The following is a 23,120-nucleotide window of genomic DNA, read 5'->3' on the forward strand; positions in this document are numbered from 1 at the left end:
CGGTCAGGAACTCCGACAGCAGAGCCCGGGAAGGAGAGCCACCGCTGATTGGTGATGTCTGAGGCAGGCGGTCAGGGGGTGTGGCAGCGCTCATTCATTCATCCACACCGGGTCCACAGCAGTTTACCTCCTCCGTGCCTCGCCTGTGTGCTCTGAAGCTGTCCTCTTCGCAGGGTCTCAAAAGGCTCAGCTGCAGAAAGAGCAAAAGGCCCCACAGCCCAGGCTCCACTCTGCTCTGGCCCTTCTCCCTTGGAGCCTCTTTGAGGTTTTGGAAAACGCCTGTGTCCCACTCTCTCGGGATCTTGAACAAATTAGCTGCGTGGTAGCTATTTGTGGAAGGAAGAAAGTAAATGCGGGAATCACCATATTTTCCACTTTTTTATTCATTTAACAAAGAAACCGATATATACATTTTGCAAGGCCTTTTCGAGGATTTGGAGATGAATTAGACCCAATCTTTGCCTTCTAGGAATTCATAGACCTCATCTGGAGATTAGACATGTGCCCAAATATCTGTAAAACCAGGTCGTTATTTATAAATACAAGTTCCTTCGGGGTGCCCGGCTTCAGGAAGGCAAACAGAGCTTGTCTGGGGTCTGGGGTATCAGAGGGGAGTAGTGTGCCAAGGTGAGAACCAGGATGGGGTGGGGGGGGCGGTAGCAAAGGAAAAGCCAGCTGCCTTTCCTCTGGCCCCCCACCCCCACCCCGCCTCCCAGGCAGGTCCCCCTCCATGCCTCCCTGTGCTCCTGGAGTCTGGAAACAGAACACAGCTGTGCAGGATTGGCGGCAGCAAGAGGTCAGAGTGACAATGGCATTACAAGTCCCCTTGAAGGAAACACTTGGAGATGTCCAAGTCTTGCTCTGAGAAGGCCAGACTGTCACTGGGCTACTGGTGATGACTACGTTGCTGCTCAGAAAACAGCATGGACAGAGGGAAGCAAGTGCATTGCCAGCTCCGGCCCCCCAGCTGGCCTACCATGGCTGACCACAGCACAGCACTTGCCCACATCTCCGCCCTGGATCACGGGCATGAGGGGCTCTGTGGGTTCCTCCAGCTCCCAGCACAGTCCCTGCATGCTGTTACCTGTTCTGGCCCCTAGGACCTGCCCCTCCTCCTCGCAGGCTGGTGAGAAAGGGGAGAGGGGTGAGGGTGGGTCGGAGAAAGAAGGACAGCCCGGGGCCTTTGGAGGACTCAGGTTGGTAGAGGGAGGGTAGGAGGATGTCTCAGGCCAGAGTGATGGTGATGGGGACAGGAAGGAGTCACTGTGTGGGGAGACAGAATCCACCTGGGGCCCTGGCCCAGCTGTGAGCCCAGAAAGGCCCAGGGACTCATGGACTGCCCTCCCCAGAACTTAAGCCCATCTTCTGGGATGATGTGGGGCCGGAACCAGGAAGCAGTGCAGCTGATGTGCACAGAGTTTTTGAAGTTTTATAAAGCTGGGTGGAGCTGGGAACTCCGAGTCCTGGAGCAGTTCTTTGTGGTTTGTGTCCTGCGGAGAGCAGGAAGCATGCATGCTGCAGGAACCAGGCAGACACTCAGAGGTACACACACAGACATATGTGTCACTCGCAGGTCCCCTGGGTCCCTCTGTGGCTGGTGATTGATGAGCCATCACCGGCACGTGGGCTCAGGACGCAGAGCAAACAACAAAGCAGGAGGCTGTGCCGCAGACAAACCTGCAGGGCTCTGTGATCACAAACCCTCTGCTGGACTGGGACGTGAGGGGGGGTGGCTCTTCATAATTTTTATCCTGTCGAGGGTCTTCTTGCCTGGCTGCTTCCATAAAATGGCCTGAAAGGCTGCCAGTGAAATTGGCAATCTCAATCTACCTCAAATGGATCGCCCTTCCCTGGGAATATCTGCAAGCGTGTATACAGGTGTCCATGTGTATGCAAGAAGGAGTGTACATTTGTGTGTGTGTGTGTGTGTGTGTGTGTATGCACAAACACAAGCGGCTGTGCTGGGGGGGGGGAAGCATGAAAAAGAAAGAAAAAGAAAGAAAAGCATGAACTTTCAATCGTTCACACACATATGTGCACACATGTGCACACAGAGCTATACACACACACCCACGTCCACCCATCCACATTTTTGGCCCGGCATGTATCCCACATCAGTGATTCTAAATCACTTTTTTGTCAGAAACCTGAGCCCACTTAAACCAGTAGCTCTCAATCTTGCCAGCACTTTGGAATCACTTAGGGAGCTTTTAAAAATCCCAGTGCCAGGGACGCTTGGGTGGCTCAGTTGGTTGAGCACCGACTTTGGCTCAGGTCATGATCTCACGGTTCATGGGTTCAAGCTCTGTGTTGGGCTCTGTGCTGACAGCTCAGAGCCTGGAGCCTGCTTTGGATTCTGTGTCTCCCTCTCTCTCTGCCCCTACCTCTCTCTCTCTCTCTCTCTCTCTCTCTCTCTCTCTCAAAATTAAACATAAAAAAATCCCAATGCCCAAGTCACACTCCAGACCAATACATCAGAGTTTCTGGAGATGGGACTTTGGCATAAATACTTCATATCAATAATCATAATCTCCTTAGGTGATTCCAGTGTCCCACCAGGGCTATGTATTCCTATGCACAGAAAGCCCTTCTCCCATTCCTCTGCACAGAGAAAACTTCTGTTCATCCTTCAAGACCCAACTCCCAAGGCCTCTTTGGAGGAATTGCCTGAAATTCCCAACAACATCTTAGTCATCTGACTGTATCATAATTATTTGCTTATCTGCCTGCAGGTCCATGAGCTCCGTGAAGACAGGTGCTGTGTGAGATCCATTCCTCCATTGTGAACACCCAGCTTAATGTCTGATATGCAGCTAATGACCAATAGATGCTTCAGAACGAAAGGGAAGTATGTTACAAAGGCCAGGAATAAGAGAGGGGTGGGAGTGGAGGCCACGGGTTGTTTCTGGGTGGTAAGGCCATGGGGTCTGGTCCCCTGGTGGCAGGATGAGGGTACCTCCCCACCTTTTAGTAACAGAAAGGGTCCTCTTATGTCAATAAGTTTCATGCTGTTTGGTCCACATTTCCTGCTTCCCTAGGAAGTGTCACCAGCGATACTCAGAAAGTCAGGGAGACAAGTGAGTGGGGATATGCCTTGTGCCTGGAGCCCTAGGTGACCAACCTTTTTTTTTTTTTAATGTTTATTTTGAGAAAGAGTGGAAAGGGGCAGTGGGGGGGGGGGGGGCGGAGAGAGAGAATCCCAAGCAGGCTCCATGCTGTCAGTGCTGAGCCTAACGCAGAGCTTGATCTCCCCACCATGAGATCATGACCTGAGCTGAAATCCAGAGCTGGATGCTCAATCGACTGAGCCACCTGGACACCCCAGTGACCATCCCCTTGTAGCCCCCATCCCAAGCCCATTCTGTCTTGCAGGGCACCTTTGCTCTGAGGAGTGCTCTGAGCAGTCTGGGTCCCCTACTTCTGTCCCAGATCCAGGACCTGTCCAACAACCTGGTTCTTGGCAAAGGGCCATGCCTGGGAAACACTAGTGCAGGGGGAGGAGGCTCCTGTCAGTCAGCTGCACCTGCAGACATTCAGGACCCGGTCCAGGATCCGAGGGAGCAGACAGAGACGGCGTGGCTGGGCTGAACCAAGGGACAAATGTGCACCCTGCAGGAGCATAGCTCCTTTCCTCATCACCTCCCATCTCCCTGGGCAGCCCTGCCCTTGAGAGTCCTCTCCCCATTCTTATCTTATGACCTCTTCCCCACCCCCAAATGCCCACTGAGGTGAAGTGATGTGACAAGGCCACACAAAGACTTTGGGCTGGGACTGGACTATGGGGCCAGAAAGGGGGTAAGAGCACAGGATTTGGCGTGAGATCACCCTGATTTGGGGGCCAGATCCATCACTGTCTCCTTGGGGCCTTATTTCTTCATCTGTAAAATGGGATTAAAATGACAGTTCCCACCTCATAAACTCGTGGAATGGATTAAGTGAGGTATGAAGTGGAAAGAGCTCCTCACATGTTTCTGACCAGGCCTCCTGGTCACTAGTCCAGATTTGAGGTCATAGTGAGGGCTCCCTACACCCTGACACACGCACACACACACACACACACACACACACACTCACACGCTCAACTTCTAGGCCGACACCAGCCTCTCCCCTCCTCCCACAACCCCCCCTTAACTGACCAGCCAAAGTCCTGGTCGCCCACAGAGTCCATTCAACACGAGCAAGTGTTTTCTTTACATGTTTGGGCTTTTACTTCAATTTGAAGCAGATGGTTGAGCACAGATGTGAACAGCTTTGGCCTTTTGAGCACAAGGAAGGAATAGGCCTTGGCTTTGAACATGCCCCTCGCCACCATACTGGCCCATTTCCCTGGTCCCTTCCTTCCCTCTGCCCACCCCTTGCATAACCGGGAACAGACTACTGGCCTTCATGCAGGGCACCATCTTGTTTTCCCAGCCAGGAGGGTGGGCCATGGGCAAGGAGTGGCTGGCTGGGCTGGCTGGGGAGCAAAGACCCTTTAGGCTGGTCACCTTGGGGGACAAGACCCTGCGGTGGGGTACAGGGTGGTCAAATTGGTTTCTTTTCCCTCTTACTCCCTTGCCATGATGCTCAGGGCCCAAGAAGCCTGGACCAGAACACTGACAATCAGGGTCAGAGGCCTAGGCAGCCAGTGGGAAGGAGAGAAGAGGGCCAGGATCTCACATCCCCCTCCATATAAGCACCCCCAGCCCCCTCTCACAGCCCCCAGAAGGCTTATCTTATACCCAACCAGCTCAGGACCCAGCGTAGAAAGAGAGTGCCAGGTCAGAAGGTTGAGTGCTTCCAATGGTCACCAAATGTCCATCCCTTCCATGAGTTTCCTGTGGGATCGCTGACTCGTCTTTGGCTTGAGATGGAACTCGGGCAACAGGAGGAGCAAAAGTCCTAGAGCAATGGGGTGGCTTTTTGCCGTGGGGTTTTGTCACCACCATTTCTTCAGTGTCTCTGTGGAATCTTTGGCAACGAATTTCTGCAGCCAGACAGGGGCCTCAGGCCCTGGGCAAGGGAGAGGCTTTGCTCTCCCCTCCCCACCAGGCCGAGGGCAAAGTGCAGAGTCACCAGAGTGGCTGAGGGGGGACAGGAGGGCAAGAGGGAGGCAGGTGTGCCCCTGCCCCACCCTGAGAGGCAGTGGTCTGAGCATCTGGTGGAATCCTGGAGAAGACAAGGCTGGACTTGGAGAGCTCACCTTCTCCTCGGGCTTGACCAGAACGAGGGCCCACGGAAGCATCCTTGGTCTAGACCGGGGCCAGTCACTCCTGAAAGAAACAACCAACCATCAGAAAAACTTGACTCTCCTGACTCTTTCCTAAAGGCCAGCTGATCCCAGGAGCTGGCACCCCAGCACCTCCTCTCTCTTGATCCTTGCTGGCTCCTGCCCCGGGAGGGACCTGTGTGGCTCAGGCAGGGGACTGCATCCTGAGGGGTTCAGTAAGTGATGGAGCCGGCATCTGGACCCAGAACTGGCTGCCTCCAGAGCCCACACTGTCCCCTTACTCCTCACTCTGCATTTCAGAGCCATTGCTGACTTGGCCGCTTTGGGGATATGGGCAGGGCTGCAGGGGCTAGAGGGGGACTCAGGGACACCTGGTGCTGATAACACAGTCCTCCGGGTCACACCTCTGAGGGATGTAAGTCAGGTCTGCCCCCCCCCCCCCCCCCCGCCCACAGGAATGACCACCTGCAGCCCCTTTTCCCTACGCTGTTCAGACAAGAGCACTATGCCAGGAGTCCAGGGGCCTCCTCTAGGTGCTGTCTGTCCACCCCACCAAGTGGGTGACCTGAGACAAGTCACTTAACTCCTCTGGGCCTCAGTGTTCTCCTGACACAGCTAGAGCAGGTCAATAATTTTCAAACTTTCTTTTAAGCAGCAGAAGTGAAGTCAAACCCGTGAAACCCTAACACAGAAAACAGATAAACATGGTCTGGTGTGTTTGCAGCAGCAGGGTAGGGAGCACACAGGGAGAGGGGGTCACAGGGTGTATTCCCTCCAACGGGAGGCCTGGGACATCTCTGAGAACCCAGGGTGCGCAGGAGCCTAGTTGGAAAACCACTAGGTTGCACCGTCGTGCGCGCCTCGCAGTCCTGACCTTTGGAACCCTCACTCTGGCACCTGAACCTGGTGTCGCTCATGAGAAAACTGACCGCAGGGTGTGACTTGCTACCAGGGACAGGAGACAGGGAAAGGTCACAGGGGCTGCTGGGACTTCAGGTTCTGAGGGAGGTCAGCACTGTGGGGGGGGGGGGGGGGGGCGGTCTGCGAGGCCTCCAAGTCTACCCAAACACGCCAAAGAGCAACAGCAGTGCCCTAACCTGGCACAGCACACTCCTACGAAAGCAGCTCCAAATACCGCTTCTCTGGGATTCTTGCAACAACCCTGAACAAACAGCTAAGTACTCGTTTTTGAAGCAAAACATCTGTCAGGCACCTCCACCATGCCAGGGGGGCTTTCTCCGCACCCTCATCTCAGAGGTGAGCCATCGCCGGTGGAGAGGGGGCGCTGGAAGCTGGCGGCCATCAGGATTCGAATGCGGATCGACAATGTTTGTTCTACCACAGAGAAGCTGCTTCTGCTGAACCGGAGGCTTGGGGAGCCGGGATGGGGCCAAACCACAGCCTGGAGGGCCTGCCAACCACAGGCCCCGGTGAGCCTCGCAGGCCTGGGGCGCCGGGCTTGGCCAGCGGCCAGGGTGTGAGGCTGGGGTAAGGCTGGAAGTGGGGTCCGAGGAAGGCGAGAGCTGGGCCAGGAGGAGGGGGCGTCCCCTAGCTAACAGAGGCTGAGAAGGGAGAAAGGAAAGAAGAGGGAGCATCTTGATGGGGTGAGTCCCGGCTCACATCCTCTGAGCCCACAGTGCGGTGCGTGGCTGGCCCCAGCAGGAATCTGCTTTTTGTTACCGAGTCTGAGGAGGAGGATTAAGAGGCGGAAAGGAAACCCGTGGGGATGGCACAGGGTCTGTGGTCCACGGGGTGATTTACAGCCCGCGTCAGCCAGTCGCTGGCTGCCTGGGCGAGCCCTGCGGAGAAGGGCCCAGAGATCCTCTCTGTCCAGCCGGCCTGCGGTCTGGGGGTTCGGCGCAGAAGGCTGGCTGGGCAGGCGGGCCGGAGCTGTCCCACTGGCTACTCGGTCAAGGTGCCAGGGCCCTGCCCGGGCTCGCTATTGGCCCTCAGGCCCTGCGGAAGCCATGACTACCACCCAAGAGCAAGGGAGCCAGGTTCTTCTCGCCAAAGCCTGACCTTCAGTTCTTGCTCCCACCCTTTCCCTGGTGTCTACACTGGACCTGTGTTCCCACCGCCCACCTCGGTACAGGAATCCCAGCACACGTATCATCCATACGTGGAAGTCTTATGTCAAATGGGGCATGGTGGGAAAACACCAGGAGGCCTTGGGTGCCAGGACCTCCTCTGTGATCAACCAGCTTTGTGACTTTGGGGAACTCACTCTCCCTCTCTGTGCTTAATTCCTTCACTTGTACAGCACACACATGGATTTGCACTCCCACCAAAGGGTATGAACATTAGGCAGGTGAGGTTATCCCATCTGGGAGTCTGGGAAACATTTTAGACCTTGACCCCACCTTGGAAAGTCACTACCTATATTAGCGTATTAAAGGACTGAAAAGTCCTGCAATGAAGAAATTCACAAGACTTTATTTACTCGTTGTTTTCTGAACTCCTATGATCCTGTGATCACAACTGCACCCTGAGTCAATCTGTGGCCCTTCCCTCTAGGTGCCTCCCAGAAGCAGCACTCGGCCACATCAAGTATCTGCTTCCTTCCTGCCTACCAGCTGGCCCAGTCTCTCAGTGCCCCAACTCAAATGTCCCAGTGGAGGCAGCCAGTGGTCCAGCCTCAATCAGATTTCCTCCACAGATCAGCTGTGGCTGAGAGGTTAGGAGACAAACCCATGGACAAACCCTTCAGAAGGGGCAGGGTGTATGCGTGTGTGTATTAATTACAGGCACATAATTACAAATGCAACAGAGAGGGCTGGCAAATACCCCCAACTTTGGCAACCGTACTATAGACCCCTTCTCATGAAACTGGTGTCAACATCCTATGTCACCTCATATAGAAGCACAGCCTGAGAGGGCCTCCCGAACCCCATCCAGCTCTGGGATTTATAGGTGGTGTTTCCTCTTTGGGCCAAGGCTCTGGGTACAGAGGGGAAAGGCTCTTGGCTCACTGCTCACAGAAGTCTCCTACATCCCAGCCCCTTACCACAGAAGATGCCCTTTAAACAGGTTCTGCAGTGAAAATAAACTTTGAACACGACTAGGCAAGATGGCCTCCCAGGTCCCTTTCCGCGGCCTGACATGCTGAGTCTGATGGAGGTGATTTGGTCAGAGTGGCAAAGTGGCTGAGTCTATCACATTTAGAAATCATTTTTTTTAATCTGTTCATTTGTGGTCAGAACATCATTTGTGGTCAGAACATCAGCTCCACAAGGACAGGGACATGGTCTGTTTTGTTCCCTGACATAGCCCGAGAGCCTAGAACAGTCTGGACACATACGAGCATCTTGACAAATATTTGTTGAACACGTGAATAAATATTTCCAGTCACAGGCTTTTTATTCACCATAGCTTTTATATACCATGGAGTATGTTTCCTGTTTCAAATGTAACTTTGCATTTTTGAAAATACGCCTATGCTTTAGGGAAACTTGGGGTAATTGTTGTGAATCCTGAAACAATTCTGCATCTTTTTTTGCTTTTGTTCACCTCCAGTTTCTTATTCTGACTCTGTCCTCTGCTTACCAAGTCTGTCTCTGGCTTTAGGTGGATTGGTTTCCTCTTTTGATCACTTCTGTGTATTGCAGGGCAATTTTACCATTTTAGGGGCATTTAAAAATGACTGTGTCTGCTTTCTAAGGTATTTTACCTTTTAAATTCATTTTCAGTCCATGTTATCTACTTAACCATTTTTCATTATTTTTAAATTATACTTTTTTTTTTTTTTTTTTTTTTACATTTTAGCAATTTGGATACGGCCTTCCACATGCAGAAAAAGACATCTAGTGAAACGGAAATCCCTATTTTTTTTTTTTTTTGCATTAGTTTGTCCTAAAAAGAATAGTCAGGTTTCAGATGTTAGTTTAAAACAAAAACACGAGGGGCGCCTGGCTGGCTCAGTTGGTTGGTTGAGCGTCCGACTTTGGCTCAGGTCATGATCTCACAGTTCATGAGTTTGAGCCCTGTGTCAGGCCCTGTGCTAATGGCTCAGAGCCTGGAGCTTGCTTTGGACTCTGTGCCTCCCTCTCTCCCTGTCCCGCTCCTGATCGCACTGTCTCTCTCTCTCTCTCTCTCAAATGAATAAACATTTTTTAAAAATTTTTAAAAAATATGAAAGACAAACAGAGAGGACGTGGGAAAAGTATTTTTCAAGACCCATGCTATTAGGTATTATTTTTTCTTTCACTTTTAAGTACACCCACGTTTGGGCTGGGAAGGGGGTTCTGTGTTTGGTTCTAAACGCAGAACATTGGGGTTCACCTTGGCCCCAAAGTCAGCAGGCTATGGGGCTCTGGGCAAGTGAGTTAATCTCTCTATGCCTCAGTTTCCTCATCTTTATAGTGAACCTAGTAACAGTACTCACCTTCCAGTTGCCAAGAATCAATGAGACAATGGAGCGTTGCCCCCCCCTCCCAAGCAGGGCCTGGCACACAGTGGGAACACTGGAAGGTGCTGGCTCACATTCCTGGAAAAAGCTGGGTCCTCGGTTTGACTAATGGGTGTTTAGAAACATAAAAAGGCATCACAGGCTGAAAAGTCTCAAAGTAAGTTTATGTCATCTTGACCAATTTGCTTTCAATGGATTGTTTTTAAAAATGTAGACACAACTTCTAAAATCACATAAGGCATGTCTCTTGCCTCATGAATGGATAACCAAAGTGTGGTGTATCCATGCCAGGGAATATTATTCAGCCACAAAAAGAAATGAAGCTCCAACACATTTCCAGACCATGGATGAACCCTGAGAGGAGTACGCTGAGTGAAAGAAGCCAGGCACCGAAGACCATGTGTCACAGGATTCCATTTACACGAACTGTCCAGAATGGGAAAATCCACAGAGTAGGCTAGGACTGAGGGACAGCGAAGACCGTGGGGTAGGAAGAAATAGTAAAGCATACAGGGTATTTTTTTTTTTTTTTTTTGCCTGATACAAAAGTTCTAAAATTGTGGTAATGGCTGCACATAGGTGTGAAAATACTAAAAACCACTGAAGTGGACACATTTTTTTTTTTAAGTAATTTTTTTTGTTGTTAAATTTATTTATTTATTTTGAGAGAGAGAGAGAGCATGCGAGCGTGCACACAAAGCAGGGGAGGGGCAGAGAGAGAGGGAAAGAGAGAGAATCCCAAGCAGGCTCCGCACCATCAGCACAGAGCCTGATGTGGGGCTCAAACTCCCAACTGTGAGATCATGACCTGAGCCAAAAGCAAGGGTGGGACGCTTAACCAACTGAGCCACCCACGCGACCCTGAAGTGGACACTTTAAACAGGTGAACTATATACGATCTCAATAAAGCAGTTAAGTTTTTAAAAAACATTACACAGGTAGGACATGTTAATTATAGAAAAACTAGAAAATACAGAAGAGTGAACAGAAGAAACAACATTTCAATCACCTCAGTCTCCCCACTAGGAGCAAACCACTGATAGCCTTGGGTGACTTATTGTTCCATATATTTTTATGCTCAGACCTACCTGTATAGTATTTTTTTTTGTTTGTCTGGGTGTTTATTTGTTTACTTGTATTTTAAAATTTTTATTATTTAAGTATGCTTGGCACCTATATAGCAGTTTATGAAAGTGGAGTTATGTTGTGTAACTGCTGGTGTTTGTGTTTTCTCCAACACCCCAGCCTGTACACCTTTGCATTTGGCAGATGTGTTTTCACATCTCCACGGGCCAGGCTGTGCTGAGGTTATTCTGGGCACAAGCACAGGCCTGGGCTTCTGGCCTCCCAACTTCCCAGGGAACTGGAAGCAGGTATGGACCAGCCCACCCCCAGCGCCTCCCGCCCCGCCTGGCCTGGGCGCCAGGGGTGACAGGCAGGAAATTTATGAGCAGTTGGAGTTGGCTGCTATTTTCTGAGGGCGGGAACATGGTGTGAATCAAGGATCCCACTGTGTCCGGGCTGGGAGGGCCCTCTGAGGTCCCAGCCATCTAAGATTTGCAAAGTTACGGCCAGAGCCCCTTGTGGGCCAGGAGAATCCTCCTGGGGACCATGAATTGGGAGAATTCATTCACTCATCAAAGATGCACTCAGTCCCTACTGGGTGCCAGCTCTGTGACAGGCACGGGGTTAGAGTCCCTGCCCTGGGGCAGCTGACGATGTAACTCCAGGGTGAGACTGAAAACCACTGCTGCTGGTACATGGCATTGATTCGCCCGGTCCCCCTTGTGTTCGCTCCTCACTAGAGGAGCGGCTGAGGTGGCCAGGGGCTCTAGGCTAGTGTGCAGACAGTTGCCTGGGCAGCGAAGAGGCTCCCCTGCCCTGCGGGCCCCAGCCCCCCAGGTGGGAGCATGGGTGGGTCCAGCAGTCTAAGCCCCCCATTGACTGAGGCCAGTGGAGACGACCAAACTTCAGTCAGTCAGTGACATACAGAAGAACTGTCCTACCGGGAAGAATGAACCCCCTCATCAGACAACGTTGAGGATGAGAGCAGGTGACCCTGGGGCCCCCTCCTGTGCTAAGACGCCAGTCGCAGAACCGGATCCAGGTACGCTGGGCAAGCATTGGGAGAGCACAGTCCACACACCCCACGCTGCCCTGAAGCTTTACTTGGAGTTACTCCCGCCGGCTGGACCATAAACTCCAGGAGGGCGGGGTTTTGTGGCTGGGTCCCTGCTGTCTCCCGGTCCAGGATAATCGGGGCTAACTCGAGTCCAGTCTCTTCACCCCCCAGGCCCCACCTCCGCTGCAGGCTGAGAAAAACGTGCCTCTCCTCTGCACTCCCGAGGCACTGTATGTGGACTCCCACACCCCTCCGTGCCACGAATTATTGTTGGTACGATTGCCATCATCATCCCCTCGCTCACCCCACATACCTCGACTGCGAGCTCCCGAGGGAAGGAGGGGGTCGCGTCGTCCTGTCCACCGCTGTCCTCCCGGGCCTAAGGCCAGAAGTGAGTGAATCGGCGCTCAGAGCTACCAACTACTGCCTCGTGCCGGGCACCACGCTGCCCTCCTTTGCATGTGCTGTCTTACACACTCCCTGGGAGGTGGCCATCTCTGCTCCCATTTTGCAGATGAGGAGATGGAGGCCGGTCCGGTTTCCTGACTGGCCTGGGTCACGCTGCTAAGATGCAGCAGAGCAAGGCAGACCCCCTGACCTCTGGACAGCTCAGCTTCTTCACTGCAAAGCGGGCTGGTGAGTCCCCAAGCCATCCACCCAGCTGCCACCTTCCTTGGTTCTAAGAAAATCTCTGTCTCTGTCCTTTGAGCCTAAGGGAAAGGTGGCTGGCAGTGGGAGGCCTGGCATTCCCAGAGCCAGGGCCAGAACCCAGAAGGAGCCCACTGAGCCTGCAGGGGATGGCCAGGGAGAGCCGCGGCCCCCGCCGCGCTGACGCCTTCTTGGGCTACAGGCCGCTCTCTCTGGCTGCCAGTCTCTCACTTTCTTTCTCCATGCTTTGCCTATGTGTCTCTGTGCCAGCTTTCTCTTGGCCTCTCCTTTGTTTATATCTCCCCGTCCATCAGCCTGTCTGTCTTTCTTGGCCCCCACCCCACCCCACCCAGAGCACAGAGCACTGGGAGGGTCGAGCTGGCCCGAGAGAGGCCTGAGGCCCAGCTGCTGCAGCTTCCCATCTGCTTCCCATTCTGTGATGTTGTCCAGCCAATTCCACTCGGCTACACACTGCTCTTCCAGACCCCAGGAGCTCAAGGAGCCCGTGACCTTGCCCCATAGCCAGGGGAGGCACTCAGGCTGGAGGGGAGCAGACAGCTGGGCAGACAGGTGGCCCAGCCAGGTGAGGAAGGCCCTGCTCCCTGGCAGCTTCCCGGTGGGCCCTGACCCATGCCCCTCACCCCACTCCCACCCCCACCCCCACCCCCGCTATGCACATACACACACACACCTAACCGCAGGGCTGACAGATCCCTGTCAGACCTGCTTCTTCCCCAGCTGGGGATCGCTGGCCATCACTGCCCTGCATCTTTCAGTGCCTCCCCCCCCCCCCCATCCTTACTGCAACTGACAGCAGGGGTGATGGGGAACCAAGCAGACAAGCCAATTCACGCCCAAATGCTGGCCAGCGCGCCTTTGCAAAGATCACGATGTATCTCTCCAGGAGACCTCCAGGAAGAAGTCTAGCTGTGGATATTTCAGGACCAGCAGGGCAATAACATGTGGTCATGGAGCCCCTGGAGAGCCCAAACAATCAAATGACTTACACAAAAACAGCGTGCAAATGCAGTTTTAAGGTGAGAAAAACACCACCCCCTACCCCTTCGCATCATCCCTGGGCCTCTCACAGCCAGATTCCGGAGGCACGGTGGGGGACATCTTTGATCAGGGCTCTTTACTCACTGCTACCCTGTCCATCAGTAACACCACAAAAGTAGCTCCCAGCCGCATAAGGGAAAGGCCGAGACTGGACGAGAAACGATTATTTTACCCACATGCGTGTGCACACGCACACCTACTGACAGGCAACACGGCGCGATGGCTGAATGTGCCAGCCGTGGCACCACACAGCCTCTGTTTGAATCCTGACTTCCTCATTCTACCAGCTGTGTGACCTTGGGCACGTTCCTTAACCTCTCTGTACCTCAGTTTCTTCACCTATAAAATGGTAATAATAGTAATCTACCGCAGGAGGTTGTAGGGAGGACTCAAGAGCACAGTGGCGGCCCCGCGAAGCACCCGGCCCCTAGGCGGTCACGTGCCAGAGCACACGTGTGTGCATCTGTGTCTCCCTTCCATTGGCCCGTTAGCTCCTCAAGGCAGGACTGTGTCTCCACCTCAGACTGCCAGGGTCCCACCCAGTACTGGGCACAAAGGAGCTGCCTATTAGATCCTGGGGAGGACAACTGGAAACCCCTCCTTTCCTATGGCTTCCACTCGTCCGTTCTTTCGGCAAACATCTACGGAGCGTTTAGACCATGCCAGGCTCCCTTTGAGGCACTGGGGATGCTGCAAACAGCAAAACAGACACGGAGCCCTGCCCTCCCTGCACTGACATCCTAGAACCAGCTCTTGCACAGAAGCAGACTTCCCCAGAGAAAGGAAGCCTCATGTTTTCTGTGCCAAAACAGCTTGGACAGGTCCTTTCCTAATAATTGATGCACTTCCCTGCATTCTCAGCCCGACGTTACTGGATGTACTTTAGCTTCCTCTTGACAACCCAAGGTCAAGCCCAGAAACATCAGGCCAGAGAAGACTCCACAGGTCCTCGAGGCTTCGGGGGCCCTTTACCCAGACACTAAATGGCTCCAAGCCTCTTGGCTCTTCTGAGCCTCTGGCACTGCTCTCTTTGTTTTTCTGTTTCCTCCCACACCATCAGGCCGCTGGCCGTGACTCTGGGCGCTGTCCCTGCACCTGCTCCAGGTTACCACTTCAATAGGTTATTTCTGCTCAGCTGCTCTGATCTGAGACACCGGGGAGTCCAGCTTGTCAGAACTATGCACAGATTAAGGGCCGTGGGCTCTGAAGACGGCCCCTCCAGGGCTCCCCTATGAGCTTTTATGCTTGGCCCTTGTGTCATTTAGCCCTGCCCTCCAAGGGGTGGGGCCTTTGTTTGTTTTGTTCTCCAATGTGACCCGGCACCCAGAACAATGTCTGACGCACAGTGGACATTCCAAAGTATTTATTCTTAAACAAATGTGCAGGACCCTCATGCTTTCTTCATCTTTTACTGCTCCTGTTAACTCAAGAGACTGAACAAGTAAGAATCACTGTGTGGATAGGCTGAGGGGGTGAGTGGGCCAAAGTGGGCCAACCTTTGCCAGTAACCACTCTGGCTGCCCACCCATGTCCCATGTGTGCGTGCAGGTGGGGCTGCGGGGGGCAGGAGAGCACCACTGCCACGGACTGGGTGGGGTGATTCTCAGCAACACCTCTACCCACCTGGACGGGAAGTCAACCTACCATGTAGGAGGCCCCCCATCTGATCCTGACAGACAGTGCCTAGAGACCGACCCAGCGGGACACCCGTGCGCGTGTGTGCACGCAGGATGGACGGGGTGTCCTCTGCGCGGCGATGCAATCAAGTCCTCTGTGGCCAGCCCAGTCTGATATCCATTCTCTAAATCACTGGGTGGGGAGGGGACACTGGGGCCCCTCTGCCCAGTGCCCTGATGGACGTGGAACCTCTCTGACCACACAGCATTTCCAGCTGACAAAGCCCTTTCTCAGCCATTGTTTCCTTGAAGCCGGCTCACCTGTGGCCATTTCCATCCGTGTTTTAGGAGGAGCAGAGCATAGAGAAGGCAAGACCCTGAGGTCACAAAGCCCATGAGTGGCTGGGCTGAGACTCAGACCGACATCTCCCAGTCCTGGGCCTTTCACTGCCAGACACTCTCTGCAGCTCATACCCACCTTGGGAGCAGCAGAGGACAGAGATGGTCTAGATTCAGGAGCACCTGTGTCATGGGGCTGAGGAGCCTGCCTTACCCCACCTGGCCTGCCCAGCTGTGTGACCTGGGTGACTTCACCTCTGGGTCCCAGCCTCCCCATCTAGCTGCCATGGTTAGAAATATGTGTCTCGGGGAGGTCTGGGTGGCTCGGTCAGTTAGGCATCCGACTTTGGCTCAAATCATGATCTCACGGGTTGGTGAGTTTGAGCCCCACATCATGCTCTCTGCTGTGGGCGCAGAGCCCGCTGCAGATCCTCTGTTTCCTTGTCGCTGTCCCTCCCCCACTCTCTTGGAAGGAAGGAGGGAAGGAAGGAAGGAAGGAAGGAAGGAAGGAAGGAAGGAAGGAAGGAAGGAAGGAAGGAAGGAAGGAAGGGAGAAATGTGCGTCTCCAGAGGTTGCTATAGGAATTAAGTGAGTAACAGGCATGAGAGGGCTCTGCAAAGTGTAAAGCACAGCACAGATAGGTACATGGTCACTAGTGGCCTAGCCTGGTCACCCAGGTTCTTTTAACCTTAGTGTCGTCAACTGAAAATGGAGCTATTGGCACTCACTTTGCAGAGCCACGGCGAAGAGGGAGCAAGCTCATGGAGGCGGGGTTCTGGCACTGTGGTTAAGGTTAGGACACCGGTTAGCCCCACTGAGAAGAAAACCACCCTGTCACAAATCAGGGCCAATGCTCCAGGGATGTCACGTAGCTGCATGTCACGAGCCTGCTGCACTCCCAACTGAGAGATCCTGATGTCTTTCTCACTTTCAGGGGGAGCACCCCTTCTTCTAGGACAGGTAGGGGATGTCTGGGCAGGATGACTGAACTGATGAGGAGAAAGGCTCTCTCCAGCAAAGCCCCTGTTCTGCCTTTGGATGTAACATGAGGATGAAGTGCTCAGTGCTGTGGCAGCCACTATGTAGCCATGAGGCAAAGACAGAAAGAAGCCTTGGGAGCCCAGGAAGCAGCTGCTTCCCTTCAGCTTTCCTGAGAAACAGGAACCCCTACTTAGTTTAAGCTGCTGCTTGAGGTGCTGGCTCTGTGATCTGAAATGCAAAGTTTTCCTCACTGATTCAAGGGAACAAGGACACAAATTCCCCAAATAGGGGGCTGAGGGAACACAGGAGCATTTCCCTGGTTGTGTCCTGAAGCCCCTAGTTTATCCTTCCCTCGAGTCTCTGCCCTCGAGTCTCTGCCTTCAGCCTAGGAATACTCAGCCCCAGCTGTGTGGATATTAGTTGAAGGAATGATGTGTCATTATTTGGGGGCCTACTATGCACCAGAAACTGGGATACAAAAATGAAAGGGCACCCAGTCTGACTGGAGAAGCAGGCACTAAATAAACACTGTATGCCTTAAGGTAGTGTAGTGTGGGGGTTATAGTATCACATAATATATCCTGTAACATACCAGCTAAAAGTGTAACAATATAACATGGGCTCCAGCACGTCACATAACAGAACATCTTACATCGTTACTTCACAGTAGATCATAGGACACTCTCCTGAATTAGACTATACACACCACTGTGGTAAAGGCAAGTAGAGTGGCCATGCTATGAGGCCCTGAGGAGGAGGCTGGGGTAGGGGTCAGGGAGGTCTTCCAGGAGGAACTGAGCCTTCCAGAATGAGCAGGAGTTAGCCAGCCAGACAGGGGAGAAGGGCATTCCAGGCAGAAGGAACAACATGAGCACAGAGGCCAAAAATAGCCCCTTTGGGCGAGGAGTTCCTTGTTGCTAGAGTGTAAATTGGGACACAGGGAGTGACCGGCTGGAGCCAGGTCACTTGGGGGAGGGTCAGGTGTCCTGCGAGGGGGTATGGCCTCTACTCTTGGCCTGTGGGGAGCCCCTGAAGGTCCCGAGCAGGGAGTGAGGTGGTCAGACCTGGCTTCTGGCTGAGCTGCTAGGAGGGGCTCAGGTGGGGGCCCACAGAGCCGGAGCAGTTGGGCAGCTGGGCCAGGTCCCAGGTGGCTGTGAATTCTGGGTGGAGGGCAGGAAGGTCTTGAAGGAAGGAATGGCTCCCTACTTCTCCCTCCAGAAATATTTTTAGTAGGAGCTCAAGGAAGGCAGGGATTGATATCTTCCCCTAGAACCAGCTTTCTGGTGTGCTAGGGCAGATAAAAGGGGAGAAGCAGTTCAAGGACAGGCGAGGAACGGGGGCCTGCAGCCACCCCTCAGATCCGGGCCTTCTGCTGTGCTGGGTACAGTGTTCAAGGCTGAGCAGGGAGCAGGGAAGCCTCAGGGCTGGAAAGCAACTTCTGGTCATTGGGCTGACTCTACATTACAACCAGGGGCCTGGGGCCAGCAGTCACTCCTCTTTGCCCAGCCCTCCGCCCCTCCGCACCTTTGGCCCCACAAAGACCAATTTCTCAGGCAGAGGACATGGGAGAGAGGAGGAAGTTCACGAAACAGCTTCACATACTTTGTGCATCAACCCTTGAGTAGATCTGGAAGGCAGGCTAGGCATCTTCCAGACAGGACACTTGAACACGGCCACCCAGTCACACAGCCCCGGGGCAGAGCTGAGGCTGGCTTCAGAGTCCGGGGCCCAGACACCTGCCCACTGACACCAAGCAGGGAGGGTAGATCTCAGCCCCCTCTGAGCCCTTCAGACGGTGAGATTAATGGCCCTGAAATTGTGATAAACATAAATATTTGGTCCTTCTGGAGCTGCCTCTCTCCAACTAAAACTGGGAGGGGAGGAGAGAGAAAAGGAGGGCAAAGGAATGAAATGCAGGGGCCTGGGTACAGTGTAGATGAGACACATGGATGCCCTCCAACACCCACAGTCCTTGGCTTGTAAGAAGCCAGCCACCCACAGCCACGGGACAACAGACTTTTCCCACTGCTGCGGTGAGGGGTTCCGGAGCTTCTGGGTCTCCTGGGGCTGTGTGGGGGCAGACAGTGGGAAAGGGGTGCAGGGAATTGAGAAAGGAAAGGGGAGACCCCAGTCCCTTGGCCCTGACCTGTGTCCCCTCCCCCCCCATATCAAATCAGCACCCTCTGACACTTGGGAGGCATCCCTCTTCCCACCTCCACCTGGCAGCCTGGGGCCTGAGTCTCAGCTCCACATCAGTGCTCCAAGGGGTATGAGGAAGGCGGGCCACGCCTTGCCATCTTGCTTCCTCCCGGAAGCTGGTGTCACAGCTGCCGGCCCTGCCCCAGTACCCGTGGCCTCCGGACAGACCACAGGGTGACTGCTCCCAAGAGGTGCCCAGATTCCAGGCACACATCTCCCAGAAGCTTCTGGCAGAGACAGCCAGTTCTTTAAAAAGGCTTCATGTCATACTGCAATCAGCTGAGGGGCCCAAGAACAAGGGTGTTTATGAATGCCACTGTTCTCCCAAAGCATCTCCACGTTGCTCTCTGATGAGCCGACGAGGGTCTCTGCGTTATCTCTGCCCCACTGACGTCTCTGGCATCTTTTGTGCCTGGGTTTATGACTTTCTGCCTCTCGTCCAAGACCTGAGCATTCATGGCCTGGGCCTTGCCCATAGCGTGCCCTCCCAGGCACCTTCTTTCCCGTCTGTCCTTCCCTACCCACCCTGCACCCACCCACCCCCCGCCCAGGTTTTATGAAAACAGTCACTTCCAACTCCCTCCAACTCTAACAGTTTTGAGAAGGAAAGGATTCTGGCAGCATCCAGGAGAACTAATTAGGTGGTCTTCAGGCACCTTGGAGGAAGAAGAAAAGTCATAAGTGGTGTAAGAAGAGGAAGAAACAACATAAAAAGAAAACGAGGGGAAACAAAATAAAAACCAGAGATAAAAAGTCAAGAGAAAACGGCGGCGCCTGAGAAACAAGAATTCCAGCCGCCAACTTTTACGGCGTCCAGCCCTGTTATTCATAAGTGAGTTTCCTCTCTCACAAAGGACCTTTTGCACGGTTTTCCCTTCTGCCTCCAAACCAGCTGCTCACGCTGTTGTATCCTGAGTGATGATGAGGCTCTGAAAGGGTTTTTTGGGAACAGATGGCCAGGGGAGAGCTGGGGAATGTGCCAGCAGAGGGCTGGGCGGGCTGCCAAGGCCTGCGGTGACTGAGTGCTTGGGCTTCCAGCTCGCGTGCTTTCCCTGCCCTCTGCCCTCCGTGGCGCCAGCAGGCCTTCCCAGCGAGCGCTCGGAACATCTGGAGTCTGGGGCTGCCAGGAGGGGGGGCCGCGGCGGCCGGGCGGGGGACCCTCTGTTCCAGCGAAGCTCCCATGGACTCGCCACCAGGCCCGCCTCGCAGAACAGCTAATCAAAACCACAGCGCCCCGAATGGGAACCAGGCGTGCTCCCAGCTGCAGCCAGAGGCCGCCAGGCGACTTAACCCGGTGTCAAGCCTCGCTGGCGGTGCAGCGCTGGGGGTGCGCGGGGCTGATGACACCCCCAGCCTACCCCACCCCGCGCCACCCCCAGTGCCACCACCGGCGGGCTATTGGCTCCCTGCAGCTAAATGCAGCCTCCACGTGCTGCGGCCCGGCCGCTTACATAAGAGCTGCTGCTCGGGGCAAGGCGCTGCACCCGGCATTTGCTGGGGACCCTCTGGGCGCAGGCCACCCCAATGGGCAGTGGGTGAGCCTGGGGGCCCGGCAGGCCTCCAGAGTTGAAGGGCATGGAGTTTGGAACCAAAGAGACACAGGCTGGAAACGGCTCGACCGCTTGCTAGCCATGTGGCCTTGGGCAAGTGCCCTCCTCGTGGCCTCGGTTTCCCCTCTGTGCAATGGGGAAGGAGGTCCTAACTTGTGCGGTTAGTGTAACGTGAGGCAGAGACAACGTACGTGAGGTGCCTGGCAGACAATGGGCACTCACTGCATGGTCGGCATGACCGTAGGGGGCAGCTTATTAGCACTATTACTTGTGCACAACCAAACATTATGCATGTTTTTTGGTATGAGTCCGTGAACTTGAAAAGCCAGGGGATTTCTGAGTTTGCTGCACGTTCCCCTTATGGGTGTGAGACCAGGGGTTTGGGCTGAAGTGCTGGAGAGGGGAGGGGTCCCCCATTCAGAACTATTCATTCTTATCTGCCTTTTGGTTGGTCAGTCTTTCGTCCACCCCAGGCACTGCCCCTTCCAGAGATAGTCCTTCCTGGGGTTCCATATGAAGTTGTTACCTTACTGCTATAAATTCCAGAGATTTCCTTTCTGGCACTCCCGGAGAAAATGCCAGCCCCTTCTCATATGGCAACCTGTTGAATCCTTCCAGCAAGGTGGCAAGGAAGGCATGTGGGCTCTCACTTTATAGATGAGGGAATGGGGGATCAGAGAGGTTAAGTGACACACCTAAGGCCACACAGCTAGGTCTTGCCCATGTCAGGACTCTCCCCTACAAAACTCTGTTCTTGGCCTACTTCACAGTCTTCCTGAAGGTCTCCCTGTTCTGCTTTCATATGTCTTAAAGGTACACAACAGCACCAGAGAGAACTGAAGAGAACTGTAGGGTTCAACCTACCCCTCCCCCAACCTACAAAGACACCCTTTCTCCAGTGTCTTGGACCAAGGGTCATTGAGCTTCTGCAGAGATTTCCAGAGGGACACCCTGGCTCAAAGAGCAGCTGGCAGGAGGATGGGAGGGGGGTTCTCGGAAGGGTCTCTACATTCCCAAGGGTGATCCGTTAGAGCCTCAGCGGGGTCTTCCCATGTCTCTGTGACCTTCTGACCATGAGTGGTTGGTTCTTTCTCGCTGTGCCCAAGATTCCAAGTTTTCACTCGTGGACAGCATGCTGGGGAGAAGGGTGCATGTCAGGAGCAGAGCAATTTGGAAAAGGGGACAGGAGGCGGGTGACGAGTGCGTGAAAGCAGAGAGTAAAGCAGCACCAGCCTCTACCCCACCCTGGGACCACCCGGGGAACATCGGAGGGCCGACTTCTGCCTTCCTTCCGGGGAAAGCTGGCTCTGAGCTCACCTGTGAGGCTCCCCAGCCAATGATCCCTCCAACCCAGTCCCTGCCAGACTTGTGGACGAATGATGTCAAATGTGAGAGGAGAAACGGCAGCTGAGAGAACACTCTGTTAGAGCAAACAGCTGGCGACAAACGTCTATGTAATTGGAATGCCAGAAAAAATAAATTGCATCCATTTTTATGACTAGAAGGGAATTTGATGGTGGTTTCCCACCCACCCCCCTTTTTTCCCAGCATAGATGGACTCTATGGGCTTTGAAGGCAAATGGTATTTAACTCAGTCACTTGGCCGGTAGGATTTGGAAATAGAACCTCCTCTCACACACCCACTTCCATGTGGGAGGCAGAACAGGGAAGGGTAGGGCCCCTGCACCCCTCTCTGACTGGCTAAGGGACCTTGGTCAAGTTCCTTAGGTCTCTGGACCTCAGCTTCATTATCTGTGTAATGGGACAGCATCAGTACCTCCCTCGTAGGCTTGGCAGAAAGAATCACGAGTCGATACATCACAAGATCTAAGCACCATGCCCGACACGTAGTCCAGGCTCTAAGAACATCAGGTATTACCGGTGTTCCCGGGACACAATGCACTGGAGACCCAGCAGTCCCTGTGAGAAACTTTCAGGTCTGTGTAAGATGCCCATGCAGGGCACAGGGAAAGTAAGAGTACCACGTTTAGTCATTCAGACAGAAAAAGGGGCTGAGGTGACCTCAGCTCAGAAAGCCCAACCAGAAAGGGCCTCAGAAATCACTTCTGGTGACAACTCGCCTCAGAGAAGTGGACACTGAGGCCCCAGTGCAGATGACTATGTACATGCAATGGGGACAGAGCCAGGGCTGTGCCCCTTGGCGGATACTCTAGGGACACAGGAGGCCAGGCACACCAGCAGTTGGGTCCAGCCAGAGCAGGAGCTCCTAAGACTGGGCCACATGCTCTGGGGCTTGGGTACAGTCCACATAAGGCTCTGGGCTCAGCCAGTCAGTAAAGGGCCCCTCGAAACACCCTTGGCTCCCATGGACCCCCAACCCAAAACCGACGTACCACCTCCGCTTGTCCCCAGCACCAAAGCTACAGAAGTCTGCACACAAGATGTTCTTCCGAAAAGGAGCAGGTCACCCTGGGACCTGCCATCACCAAGAAAAGCCTCCCCTGCCTAAAAAGCAGCAGGAAAAGAGGGAAGACATGAGTGTGATGGCGCTGCATCAGCTTCGGGGCTTCCTCCGGCCCAGATCACCCAACGCGTTAGGAGCAACCTCCAGTCTTGCAGAGCCAGCCTCCCTCCATCTGGCACAGCCCTGGGGGTCCCTAACCGCTGCCCAGGCTTCTGGGACAGCCCTTAACTCGGTGCATCATGACGTTTTCTCTCTCCCCATCCCCAAACAGCCTGCAAGCAACTTGAGGGCACGGACTTACTGGCCATTTAGCACTACCGTTTAAACTATGCCTTCAGTGTTAGTAGCTGTCGTTATTACTATTATTATTATTACTCAGTAGGTTAAAGGCGCTGGTAAGGGGCGTCCTCGATTGTGGGAAATTGGTCCTTTCCTATTCTGCAGGTCTGGCAAGGCCCACCCGGCCCAGGTGTGAAACAGTCTTGCTGCTCTTCTTCCTCCTCCTCCTCCTCCTCCTCCACCACCTCCCCCTCCCCCTCCTCCTCCAAAGCTCCCAGGAGTTGCTGC

The 23,120-nt window shown here is 54.0% G+C and overlaps 1 protein-coding gene across 1 annotated transcript in view; it reads right to left on the reverse strand.

Moving 5' to 3' along the window:
• Positions 1-365: 365 nt before the first annotated feature.
• Positions 366-23,120, reverse strand: part of ATOH8 (atonal bHLH transcription factor 8) — a 36,227-nt gene continuing 13,472 nt past the window's right edge. The window contains exon 3 of the mRNA XM_058683456.1: positions 366-5,252. Coding sequence (XP_058539439.1) covers positions 5,247-5,252 — 6 coding nt within the window. The 3' untranslated portion in view covers positions 366-5,246. The remainder of the gene's footprint in view (positions 5,253-23,120) is intronic.

Source organism: Neofelis nebulosa, chromosome 9 (assembly GCF_028018385.1).
Source record: "Neofelis nebulosa isolate mNeoNeb1 chromosome 9, mNeoNeb1.pri, whole genome shotgun sequence".
Classification (NCBI taxonomy): Eukaryota; Metazoa; Chordata; class Mammalia; order Carnivora; family Felidae; genus Neofelis; species Neofelis nebulosa.